The sequence below is a fragment of the Dipodomys ordii genome, unplaced genomic scaffold, assembly GCF_000151885.1.
Source record: "Dipodomys ordii isolate 6190 unplaced genomic scaffold, Dord_2.0 Scaffold46, whole genome shotgun sequence".
In the NCBI taxonomy this organism is placed as follows: domain Eukaryota; kingdom Metazoa; phylum Chordata; class Mammalia; order Rodentia; family Heteromyidae; genus Dipodomys; species Dipodomys ordii.
In genome coordinates, this window is record NW_012267262.1 from 6,822,946 (window position 1) to 6,836,339 (window position 13,394).

Here is a 13,394-nt window from a genome sequence, read left to right on the forward strand (position 1 = left end):
ATTTAGAATGACAGATGATTCCCTCCCTCCCCCCCCCATCCATCAAGTCGCCTCAAAATGTCACAATATTTACACCTCTTCCGCGGTGAATTAGAATCCAGAGAAAAGTAGACAGGAGTGCGTGGGGGGGGGGAGGGGGGAAAATTCCGACCGGTTGCCGCTTGGTTGGGGAGAAAAGCAGGCATTGCACCTTTAAATTCTGCCTTGTCGCCCCCCCCTCCACTCCACCCTTCCCCTCCTCAGGCTTTTGCAATAAATCTCCCAGTTCTGTGTTCAGCCCTGCAGATCCGTATTTAAAACAGCACCATCTGGGAAGGGTGGGTGGCGATGGTGATGCGGGCGCCTTGGAGTTCCTCTGCAGCACGCTTGAAATTGCATCAGACTGATCAGAAATCCCCCCGCCCCCAAGCTCAGCCCCTCCCGCACCTCCCCTCCGCTCCCTCCACGTAGATCTGCCTGAGAAAACGACTGGATCTCGGAACAATCTGTGCCCCATTCGCTGGGGGCTGGCTCCGTAAACCCTGCCCTACACTCCCTTTGTGTGCCGAGCAGCCTACCGCCGTCACCGGATCCAAGTGCCTGGATTCCCCCCCCCCTTCTAAATTTCCACAATATCCTCGCGTTGCCTACGAATCCATCATTTCCACCTGCGCAGAGTTGGGAATTCTTCTTTTCGTTCGCTAAAAAGAAAACAACAGCCCATCTTGACTCTTGAGTTCTGGAAATGAGTTTATCCCTAACTCCCCTTCCCCACAACAGCGGGAGCCCTCGCCTCTACAATGCCAAGGGTCCAACCAGGGAGGAGTCCGGGAACAACCAAACCCCGGGGCGAAAGCGGCCACAGAGGCCGGAACAAAGGGCCCCGGAGAAGGGGGGGGCGGGGGGAGGAGGTTGAAGGTTGCCGGAGTGTGGAAAGGTTGGTGGCCCCCGCCCAGAGGCGCACAAGTCCCTGGACTCTCGGAGGAGAGACGAAAGAAGGCAGCCTCAGCTCCAGCCGCTCGGGGTCCACCGGGGGCTCATCTGGGGGCAGGGAGGGGAAAGGGAAGGCTGGGCGGCCCTGAGCCAGCTTCGATCTCCCCCCACTAACCCCGCCCCCCCCACCATCACCGCCCCGGGGCTGGGCCCCAGGCCCACCAGGATGGCGGCGGAAGCTGGGCGGAGAGCCCGCACTCTCCGCCCGCGCCTCTGGACGCAGCCTCGCCCTGGCTGGGCGGTCGGCGCGCCCAGCTGATTGGCGGTTCCGTCCAGCCGCCGCACCGCGCTACGAGGCTTTCTCTCCACCCCGTCCAGCCGCCCAGGGCCCCCTCCCCCGGGCTCGATCCCAGGCACTGGGGTCCCGAAAGGACCTTTCACTCCTAAGCGGAGGCCCTCCCCCTGTTTCCCCGGAGTTATCACGACTGACTCGGACCTGTGCTCAGTGAGGCATCCGACCTGGCAGGGAACGCGGAGCGCGGTCTCAGCGGCTCCCCTTCCCTTGAGAAAGCGGGAGCCCTCCCAGCTAGCGCCCGAAACTCGCGGGGAGGGAAGACAGGATGGGTGGGTGGGTGTGGGGAGAGGTGGGGGCAGCCAGAAGGAAACATCCAGCGAGGAACGAGGGTGACGGAGAAGGAGAGATAGAATGAGGGAGGGATGGAGGCAGGAGGAGGGGGCGGGGTAGAAGAAGGGGGGCGGGAAGAAGGAAGGGAGGGAGGGAGGAATACTGAGAGAATGAATCCTTCTCACTAGAGGAGCTGAAATTACCTTGATTCATTTTATGTTGGAGATTTAGCGTTACCTCTTTCCCTCTCCCCAACCTTCACCTCCCTTTTCCCAATGAACACTACCTCCACTGCCTGATCCTAAATGGTACAAAGTCAAATTTTAGGAAATCGAATGTTGTGCCAACGCTTCATAATTAGTAACGAATTACTACACATACACACACGAGCAAAAAGAACGGAAAAGAGGGAGGGAAAGGGGGAGAAAATGAGAGAGAAATCTTACATTTAAACCAGGCGTTTGCAGGTTCAAGTTAACTAAACTCATTACATCCGCAGGAAGACTGAGCCCCCCCACCACCACACACACCTCCCTTCTCTCTTTACCTCAGGGTTCTTACCTAGGGAAATTTAAACTGAGCATATATCAAGAAACAACCTTCTCTCATGCTCTCCCTAGACTTCCTCCCCTCCATCACGCGTCCTTTCCGGAAGATCAAATATCAAAATAGCTGAAGAATTGGGGATGCAAGGGTCCCCGCCCCGGTGCTTACCTTCTTTGCGGCTTACACCACCCCGGTGGCTAGATCCTGGAGATAAACACTTGCATTTCCCAAAGTTAACCCAGTATACCAACCCGGAGCTTGCCAAGAGTCTATTCCAGCCTACACCGCTAGGAAGCCAACTTCAGCGAGCTCAATGAGGGGGCCAAACTGGGACTCGCTTTCCAAACGCTCAGCTCCAAAAATCTGACTCTCTCTCCAGCCCCGATCTCAGTGTGAGCCCAACCTCAGAAAAGACGCTTTTTAAGGGCGACAGGGGCTCGGCTTGACAGCGGAGCGGAAAGGCTACCTGGAGTACCACCACCTCGGACAAATCCGTTGGCGCTGTCCAAGGTGCTGAATGGACTCCGCTCGCCAGATCACACACACTCACACTCGGCGCAGCAGGAGGAAAGGCTAAAAAAAATCTCTAATTAAGTGATACTTGATATTGCTCAAGACGGTTTCTTCCACTTCCTTACGTTTTGTCACGTGTGGATGGCTTTGCCAAAGCCATCCTGTTAACAGTTGATCACATGTTGATAAGACCTTTTTTTTCCTTCTTCTATGATTACCCATTTCATGACGGTGGTGGTAGGTACTTCAGATTTTATTTCTCTCTCCCCCAGTCCCCCCACCCCCATCCTTGCCTAACCCAGTCTTTATACCCCAACCTTATCCCCACTCCTCCCCTTAACCCCCAGCCTCTAACAGCATTATTGTATTAGGTGGTAATTAACCCCCCTGTGGATGTCAATTACATGCCCACATATAAATCATAGAACAGGCTCATATAGCCATACAATTGTACACGTAAAGGCGAGGACTGGAACACAAGACGGCTTGGCAGACAAGTATCAGCTTTGAACCACCAATATAACACACCCCCCTTCAGTTCCAAGTTTGTTTCACGCAGTTCCACATTGCAGTACTAAATCTCAAATGATTCCTATTGAAGTTGCACTGTGTAAAAAAAAACAACAACAACAACAACAAAACCCGATTCCCTTGGCCTGAGTAGCTGCTTTTCTCTGGCGTGGAAAAGTGCTAGAAAGAGCCATGATATGCCTGTTGTTAAGCAACATGTCAAGATTTTTTTTTCAATTATAATTCAGGGTTTATTGCTACTCACCATTGTGCCTTTGCTGTCCTGGAGACTCAAGTGTCTTAAAATCCCGTCTCCCCAACAGATGCTGGAAGGTAATGTGTCTTGTTTGAAGTCATCATGTGAGAAGTTCGGCTTTGCTCAGTGCATCGCCCACCACTTGGTGTGACTTATGAATCTAATAACCCTTTGCAATATCCGCAAGCTTAAACTCTCAACCACCTTGGCGCACCACAGAAGACAAAGCAACTGGCATCGATGTTGGAAAAAAAAACCCTATAGATTTACGCAGACGCCCTCACTGTGAGAGATACGTTTCCCTTGGAGTTCTTACGTGATTCTAATGAATGAGCGAGGTTACCAGTGACTGTCCAACTGCCCTGCTCTGTAGCGGGCGGATCTGGAGGCAGCCTCCTCCCTACCGTCCCTCACTGGGTCCTGGCACAGAAAGTTCCCAGAGAAAGTGAGGAGTTTTAGGGTAATCCCCCTCCCCCTCCCCCCCCTCAGAAAAAAATCACCCAAGTCTGCACACCGTTTCCCTTCCCCACAGTGCTCAATTCACACCTGGGGCTCTGGCAAAGCTGAGCTCGGCTCGGGAGATTTCCCTGTCTCCAGGTAAGAAAGCCTTCTTCGCCTTGTCAGGCTAGGGCGGGAAGATCGCTGGGGAACTTGTTGCTGAACAGCGCCGGCTGCTACGGCTTTAATAAGAACACCAGAAAAGCGCAGCGGGGAGGGGGGCGAGCAGGGTGGGGGTGGGGGCGACGGCCGTGTGTGCTGTTTACGTGACCGACCGCACTGTGACTCCCTCGGTAGCAGGGAAACTTCTTAGAAAAGTTCGTGCCCCTCCCCCCACCATGACTAAGGGGCTCCAGGCGATGAGGTCGTGAGTGATGATCAGATGGGGAGTGGGGGTTGGGCTGGAGGGGGGGCGCTGTGTAGTCAGCGACTTGTCCTAGGGAACAGCTACATGCGTCGAAGCGCGCATCAGCCCGGGAACTTTTCTTTCTTTTTTTTTTTTTTTCCTCTTAGGGACTGATGAGTAGGCGAGAGGCACCGAGGCGAGCCACCACTAGTTGCCCGCAGGAGCCAGTGTAAGCCGAGCTCTCTCGAGCGGCTGAGTTGAATGAAGTTACGCCTGCGTTGGCTCTAATGGGTTATGGCTTCTCAAAGAGGAGTTAACAGCCCCTGTGCGCAGGAGAGGTTGGCCAGCAGAGCCCCGGAGAGCCAAGCCTCCGGCCAGGCCGGGGCGAGAGCCAGCCACCGCACGTTCCGGGCTCTGCGCTCCGCGTCCAGGCAGGGCGACTTCTCCCCCGCACTCCCGACCGCACTATCCCGGGGCTCTCCACCCCCGCGCCCCGCGCCGCCAGGGTGCGGGAGGGAAAGCAGCCCGGCACCAGACCTGCACGCTCCCAGGAGCTGGGGCTTCATTTTCCAGCCAGGGGGTGGGGGTGGGGTGGGGGTGAAGCAGGTGGGGGGGGCGGGGAGGGAGGGAGACACTCCCTGGAAGTCCCGTGGTTAACACCGCGCTTCCCCACCAGTAGCTGCGGAGATTGGGAAGTGGAGGGGTCACGTGTGGACGGAAAGTAAGTTGGAAAGGAAATGATGAACTTGCAGAAGAAGACACAATGAACCCCCCCCCCACACACTTCCCATGTGTAAAAGGGGAGGGCGGGAGGGGTGGGGGAAGGGTTCCGCGGGAGACCTGGGGAGAACTCTGGAAATCTCAGGAAATAGGCAGTAACTCAGGAAATAAAGTGCTGACAGCATCCCCCACCCCCTCCCCCAGCGTGGGGGAGGCGCTTGCGCAAGGTATCTTTCCACTGATGCTGTCCCTTTGCCTATCCGCAGCTATCTCCTGCACCGCTGAGCACAGGAACTGAGCATGAATGTAAACCAGTTGTTATGGAGATGCCGGTCGCTCTGAGGAGCGCCAGTGCCCGGGGGAAGTCCCCAGACGCTTTTCAGGTTTCGTCCGTTTTGGCTTGGACACCAGGATTTTATTTGCCAGCTAGAGTTCCCACCATGGTGGGCCCACCCAGTGGCGTCACAGGCCCTGGCCGTGGCGCTGTAGACTGCTGGGAGGAAGCTGAGAGATGCTGCAGAAGATGGTGGATAACTCTTCAGTTTCAGACCTTTCCAGTCTCCAGTTCTCTTATTCTAATCAGAAGGGCTGGGTTTGGATGCCATTCGCACTTCCTAATGTGTATAACAACAACAACAACAACAACAAGAGTTCCATCACTCAGAAAGCATTAGTATTCAGTGGCTGCTTTAAGGTCCTGCTCCCCTCCCCCCCCAGAAGTGCCTTCCTTATTGAAGATAAGCTCTACTAACTAATTCTGTATACAGGTCTCTGTTTCTTGGCACTCCCATTAGTATCAGATTATTAGTTAATGGTAGCAGTTAGTCCAGTGTTGAGCTGCCCCCTCTCCATATATACATTTATATGTATGTATATTCCCAAATTCAGTTATATAGGCTTCCAACTCAGCTAATCCTAGGCTTCCACTAAGGGAAAGATATGCAGAGGTTTCTCTGGACCTCATTAGAAACAGTTATAGATTTACCAAGCTCTTGCAAATGTGAGGTAGGTCACCATAAAAGAAAACCAGACACCCTCACAATCACCAAGGCAACAGTCTCCTCCAACTAAAAGAACTGTTCACATTGTCCACAAACGGCCACTTTTTTGTCCATCCATGAATTAGCCAGCAGATGCTGCCCTAAGACTGAGACAGCTGGCACAAACCATTCTTAGAGGTCTTGGGGTGCAGACTCTGTGGGCAAAACTGAGAATGCAATTCATAATGCTGTTAATAAGCCCTCTGGCCTGTTGACAGATTCAGTTACTCCAGGATAGATCTGAAATCTTGAAATGATCCTGGAAGATGATCAGTATATGAACATACTCTTCCCTCTTGTCATCTGACTTTGTCAACAGCTTGTGTTCTATATGGAGACCATCAATTGCTTCTCCAATGGATCTTTATTCTGAAAATTAATGCCATATTTTATAGGAGACCATAAATTGTTGGCTTAGGTGCCTGAGAAATGGTTGGTGGGACAACATAAGATTGTACTAAAAATATTTCCCAAGGGATACTCCCTTGGGAATTTCTAGACCAAGATGAACAGTAAGAGTTGTTTATATAATGAGATTCATCATAGTGAGTTATGGACAAGGGTAAGAGATGGTACTCAACATGTTTTCAATGTACATATATATGTCATCTATGTATATATCACAAATACACATATATGTATATTTTGTCTCTCTGGTTTCTCAGGGACACAAAGGAAATTTTTCTTCTTTTGGTACATTATTGGCTCTCTAGACTTTTATCTCCACAAAGTCACATATTTCCTTTTTTTAATTCCATCTGCAGAAATCCAGTGCTTAATATAAGCAAAAGCTGCAGTCATTTCATTTGTTAAAATAGATGTCAAGTGGTGTACTTGCTACAATGTTAATCTTGGGCACTTATTCCTGAGGTCATATTATTTTTCCCACACAACTCTAGTCAGCTGTGATATGTATATCACACTTCTGCAGGTTCCTCTGGCCCTGTTCATTTTTAGCAGTAGTAAGAATGTTTTAAAGTGGATGGTAAACAAATGTTCTGTCTTAAAAGATCACTACGAAAGTAGCCAGACTTAAAGAAAAACGGGTTATAGTAACCTAGAAGGAATGATTTTTGCTTTGTTTGGTGTTCACATACTCTTTTATTTTTTTTACCAATACCATAGTTATAAATGATTTATTTCTGCTTGTTCTTTTATGAAGATAACAAAATGAAATTGAAAGGGCTCATCAAGAGTACTGGAGCAAAAAACGATTAAAAATGTGCAAACATCTCAAAATTAGTTGAAAAGGGGTGATAAAACAGGAGTCTACTAAATCAGAAATAAAAGAATTCCTGGTTATTTAGAGATCAAAAGATATTTGGAATATATAACCTTTTGAAATAAAGTCTACTCTCTTTTTCTCTAAACAGAAACCTAACCCATCATTTGCAAAACAATGACTTGGGAACTTCTTCCTGTATATCAAGGCATATGTGGCAGATTAAAATGCTTTTCATTTTTCCTCTCAGCTCTTCTTACTAAATCTATTTGCTCATAGTTATTGACAAGCTCTTCGCCTCACTTTGTTTTTGATACCTTCCTTCTATCCTACTACTTCCTCTCCTTCCTTTACAGTACCTCTTCTATGCCAAGGACTTGCATGTGTGGTGTGTGTGTGTGTGTGTGTGTGTGTGTGTGTGTGTGTGTGTGCGCGCGTGTGCACGAGAGCCCGTGCACGCGCATGCCAGTACTAGGGCTTGAACTCAGGGCCCATGGCACTCTTGCTTGGCTTTTTTGCTCAGTGTTGGCACTCTACCATATGAGTAACAACTCTGCTTCCAGCTTTTGCTAGTTAACTGTGTATAAGGTTTATGGTTTTTTTTGTTTTTTGCCTGGCTGGCTTTTGAACCATGATCCTCAGATCTTAGCCTCAAAAGTAGCTATGATTATAGGCCTGAGCCTCCAGCCAATATAATTTGATAAGGACTAGAGATCTATATGTTAACAATTCCCTAAAGCATCCTGAATCTCAGATTTGAACAGTTGGTAAATTATTGTCAAGACATATAGTACCTTTAACCTAAGTTTTGATGTTCCCTAGTGATTGAAGGTGACTGTCCTATGTGAAAGGCATGTGGTATGATTTGATCTGGGAGCCTAAAAAGTAATAAATAGCAAAAGATTTCTGTTTATGTTATAAGAAGTGATTCTGACCAGGTAGAAAGAAAGATTGGCTCTCTTAGTCATTTCCTGATCTCTAATGGTTCTCCACAGGCAATAGGAGGAGAGGCAAAGAATCACGATGCACAATTTGGAAAGCTTTCCAAAAACAAGAATGGGCAATGATTGCCAAGAACCTGGTGTTGAGCTCATATTTAAAAAGAACTCAAGGAATCTTCCATCTACCGAACCTCCTTTAGTTAGAAAGAAAGCAATCAGAGCATCAAAATGAAGCAAGTGAGAGAAAGCTTTGGGAAACTCAGGATTACTTTACAATAACCTCTGTGCAGTCCTGAGCCTGACAAGTTAGCATGAGAAAAGATCTGGACATTATTTAACTCAATTTCAGAAAACCAGACAACCCCATAATGAGGCTAAAACAAGACCACACGGAATACTTAAGAACTGAATGACTCTTCCTAAATCATCTTATGGATAAAAGATTAATAAGAAGAAATATGGGTGGCAAGGAAGAAGGAAATGACATTGTTGAAATCAAAAGTTGGTAAGAGGTGGAGACAGGTCAAGATCATGTCAAGTCAGGACTTGTTAAGTGTATTGTATGCTATACAATATTAGTACTGCTAATTACATGTACGTTGTATTTTATAGTCAGTTGAGTATATTGTACAATATAATGATCATACATTTAGTATACTGAGTATATTGTACAATATACTTAACTAAATGTAAGGTCATTTTAGGAACTGTATAAAATAAAATATCAATCTCTGAGAAGCTGCCAAAATTACAATCACAGAAAGACATACAAGAAACAGTGAGAATAATAGAACATTGTAGTGGATCTTGAGAAGTATATTTGAGATTAAATTTGTCTATGACAACTGGAGGAGAATATTCAGAGATGTTGAGCTACGCATCTCATTAATTTATGTGCATACACATACACATTCTAGGCAACTTGTAAAAAGCAGATTCTAAGTCTGGGCACCAAGATTTGGCATTTTCAACAAGTTCCCACACTGTCCTTTGCACAGCTAAGAGTTAAAGCATAATTCTCTTGGTTCTGGTTTCATTTGCATCGTGGTCTTATTTGTGACTAGATAGTCTCTTTAGTAACTGAAATAAATGGTCATATACTAAAATAGTAACAATAAAATTCAAAGATTTGCTCTTTTAACCCTAATGTCATACAAACTGTAAACTCTAACCTGCCGTGGTACCTATCAGTTCTAAAACATTCCTGAACCCCGTGGTGTCAACTTCTTATGGTCAATAACATTGCTTTCGTTTGACTGTCATTTCATATGCTTTGTAAAGAAAGAAAGAAAAAAGTTTCAGCTTAGGATATATTGAACACATTGCAAAGTGGGAGAGAAGTCAAGGAAAATTATTCTCGTCATGTAAAGAGGGTTGGTTAGGTCATATTATGAGTCCTGAGCTCATTCTGGGTTCCTTTCTATAAATAGGCTATTTGGAACTAGAGAAGGCATAGCAGAAGGCAACCAGAATGACAGAGGGATTTGGGGAATTTGCTTCTGCTGAAAGGTTAAAGAAACTAGGTCTGTTTTCTTTTATAAGGAGAGAAAAGATGGTACCTCACTGAGGTGATATCATTCTAAAAGTGGTGGAAGTAATAGAATGCGACAAGAGTGCCTTATGGAAACAGGAGTTAAAGGATCCTGGCAAGGAATCAAGCCTAGAAGAATGGCTGTAGCTTTTCTAAAGGTCCTCGGTGAGCATACTCCTATTGGCAAAACTCCATCATTCACTAAAGGAGGCATAAACAATGGATTAAGATCAGAAAATATGTGAGAGGTAGAAATAAGAAAATACCTTTTTTCATTGAAAATATTTTGAAATGGACATTGATTAATTCTATAGAAGCCCTGAACTCATAACATATGGTGAACTTTACCAAACCTTCTCCATGCTCGGGGATCTACTTCTGTAACTTATCAAATCTGTGCCACTTTTTGCTCCCCAAATAGCACATTTGAAGGCCTCAAGACACCAGATCATCACTGACTCAAAATGGGACTTTTGTATCAATTCTGCAAAGTGATATAAATAGTTACAATATTTATTGCTCTAAGTTACTTTGAATTCCACATCAATCCTGGGGGTGGGTGGGGATTCTATTTGGTTTATAGAAAAAGCTTGTTCATGACTTTGAAGATGAAGTCTCAGCATTGTCATATGATTGGTGGAGCTCAGAGATGACAGAGCCTGTAGGCTGACCTAACCAAATGCATTATTTTACAAAAGGGGAATATAGAAGGCATAGAACTAATAAGCATGACATTTTATCTCTGTAGGTTGGAATATGTATGCCTTCCAGAAAGTTGGCAAGTTCCCTCAATGAGCTCTCTAGGAAGTATCGGTCATGGTATAAGTTAGCTCAAGCTTCTAGTCATAATTTGTATTCTCTCCTTTATCTTTTTAGTAACCTTGGAAGGAATTGCTCAAATTCTACTACATTATGTAGTCACAGGTTGTTGTGAATGATTGAGAATTCAGGAAGTAGGTTAGAGAAACAAAGCAGCTCTCTCTTATATTACTTTATAAATATGTAGTGTTTGTATATCGTGTATGAGTTCTGCCTTCTCCTCCACCAAGATATGGGATTGTGACCCTTTCTTTCATAAACATTGCCTTCCTCTGCTTTCAAATAAAGGTCAGCATATGGAGGCAAGCAGGAAAGCATAATCCAAGAGGAAAAGGGCCCCTGGGAAGCTCCCAAGGTGGTACTGGTTAGATGCTGCTGTATAAAAAGTCACCTCAAAACTTAGTAGCTTAAATAAAAATTCACATTAATTATACCCAGGTGGGATGGAATTTTGTGAGCCACTTAGCTCAACATTTCTGGTATAGGGGGAAGAGTTTTCCTCTTATGACATTGAAGTCAAAGTTCAGTCAGAACTTCATTCATCAGTAGACTTGCCTGGCTGTCTTGTGAAGACCAGATGAGAAGGTTTAGAGTCTAGGTAGGAATTCACTATAGGTGTCAGATGAGAAATGATAGAGACAGCTTTCAAGAAATGGATAGATGTGAAATATGTTTGCAAGTGAACCAAAAGAATTTGGTTAGTAGAGAATAAAGAAGAGGAGAGGTTGCTGGCATGACCATCTGAAATGTTCAAGAAATCATTTTCAGAGTGGAGAAAATCAGAGAAAATTATACTTACTTGTAGTCTAGGTGAGGCGCAGGGGAAACCAAACGTCTTGGTCACTTCTTCTTCACAGCCTTATGGGAGACTGGGTAAAGTAATAGCTACTACCCACTGAGCATTAACTGTGCCAGGCTCTGTGTTTAGGATGTTATCTGTGTTCTTCTATTTTAACCTCTTGATGTGACTGTGGTAACTAAGGCATGGAGAGGTTAACTAACTTGCCCAAGGATCACACAGCTTGTTAATGGTGGTACAAGAGGTAAAACCCAGCACCTTCAAGTTCCACAATTTCTGACCACAAAACTATGTTAATTCTTTCCTGCTTTTCCTTTCCCTTAATGCATATGCTTTTGTTTCTATTGCTGTTTATCTTGTGTTAGAGTTATTGAGAAAAGCCAATCTTCTCCTTACCTCCAACACCACAACTGGTATAGAATAGAAAGTTAATATAATTTTATTATGTGAGCTAGAATCAAACAGTTTTTTTTTGGTCTTATCCCTGGTAAGTTTATCTAATCTCATTCAATATAGAAACATAGATGGTAATGAAAGGAAAAGTTGAAAGAATGTACTGAACATCAATTGTTCTGCATCTGGGAAAGCTAAAACCACATCTGGAGTCTCCTCCTTTCCCACCTCCATCCTAGAAGGTGGCCTAATCAGAACATAAGCCAATTTCTTTCTAAGATGCAGGTTATTCTTGAAACCCAAAAGCTGCAAATCAAAGATGGGGTATACACTGCAAATTAGGGGGCACTAATGTGATGACTCAGAGTCCCAGAATGGGTCTGAGTTTGAAAATTACTGTGGAGATGTTCCCAAAGTCTTGACAGATCTATGTTAAGGCAGAAACAAGGACATCATATTCTCCAATATTACTGTGATTCAGAATCTAAACAGTGACCTGAACGCTAGAAATGTCAGCCAAGAAAAGGGAAAGGGAATGAGGAGAACAGAGATCTGGGTTTGCTGAGAGGCCCATGAGCCCTATAATAGAGATGATTCTGATGGGGGTCATTTCTGGCCCCCCACTCTGGGCCTGTCTCTGTTTTCTACCTGCTCTAAAACAGAATGTAAATTTTGGAAAAACTGTCCTTTATATGTGAAGCTGACTACACTGGAAAGAGTTCTCATTCTGTTTCTGTTACAGGTTGGAATGTCTGACCTTGGGAAGCCATTCTCTCTCTCTGGACCTCAGTTTTTCCATTTATCTAATAGTGTTAGAGCTGACATTTTATTATGGGCTGAATTGTGTCCCTCCAAATTCGTATGTTAAAGTTCCAATCTCTAGTATCTCAGAATGTAACTATATTTAGAGCTAGGTTTTAAGAGCTTTTTAATTTAAAATGGGTGTTACTGTGGGGCCATAATCCAGTATGACTGGATTCTTATAAGGAGACAGAGGCTCCAGGGAATGTACATGCACAGAGAAAAGGCCGTGTAAGGACACAGAAGGAGGGCAGCTACGTGCAAGCCGTGAAGACAGGCCTCAGAAGGAACTAAACCTGGAAACACCTATGCCTTGATTGCTAGTATCTAGGACTAGGAGAAAATAAATTTCTGTTGCTAACCCCCCCCTCCTTTCTCTCACCCTGCCCCCAGCCCTGGTCATGAGTGGTCTTTATTTTGGAAGCTTTAACAAATTTATATAGATTTCAAATGGCTAAATTCCCAGCCTTCTTATGGCTGCAAAATTTCTTTCAATAAGCTTAGTATTGGTGGATTTGTTGACTGCAAATTCCTTGATAGTGTTCTCTTTGAGGGAATGGTTGTTTTATGTGTTTCTACTCCAAATCTAGGTGGGCTTTTTGACCATGTTCACCAGCAGAATATAGTAAAGTATTGTTGTGCCAGTTTCTGGGTCCTGGTCCTTAATAAATCTCAAATTTCCCTTTCCCTTTATTATGAAATATCATGATCTTGAAGTGCTAAGTCACCATGTAAGGAAGAGGCCATGAGACAATGTGGAGAGGAAGAAGAGTTAGCCGAGCCTTCTGATTTACCCTGCGGAGATGCTGGGTAGGTGAATAAAGTTCTCTTGGACACTCCAAACCATATCAGCCACGAGCTGATAACCCCTTCAAAATCATCTTGAGAGAGTTACATAGTCAATCTGTGAGTTCTAAGCCCA

At 45.4% G+C, this 13,394-nt stretch overlaps 1 protein-coding gene across 3 annotated transcripts in view; it reads right to left on the reverse strand.

Annotated features, from left to right (window-relative positions):
• Positions 1 to 3,695, reverse strand: part of Bdnf (brain-derived neurotrophic factor) — a 53,718-nt gene extending 50,023 nt beyond the window's left edge. The window contains exon 1 of one of the 3 annotated variants that reach the window (XM_013019593.1): positions 3,372 to 3,695. In XM_013019593.1, the coding sequence (XP_012875047.1) occupies positions 3,372 to 3,374 (3 nt within the window). In that variant the 5' untranslated portion in view covers positions 3,375 to 3,695. Of the gene's footprint in view, positions 1 to 2,251; positions 2,584 to 3,371 lie in introns of those variants that run through there. The other 2 variants (XM_013019595.1, XM_013019596.1) reach the window with 2 other exon arrangements.
• Positions 3,696 to 13,394: the final 9,699 nt, after the last annotated feature.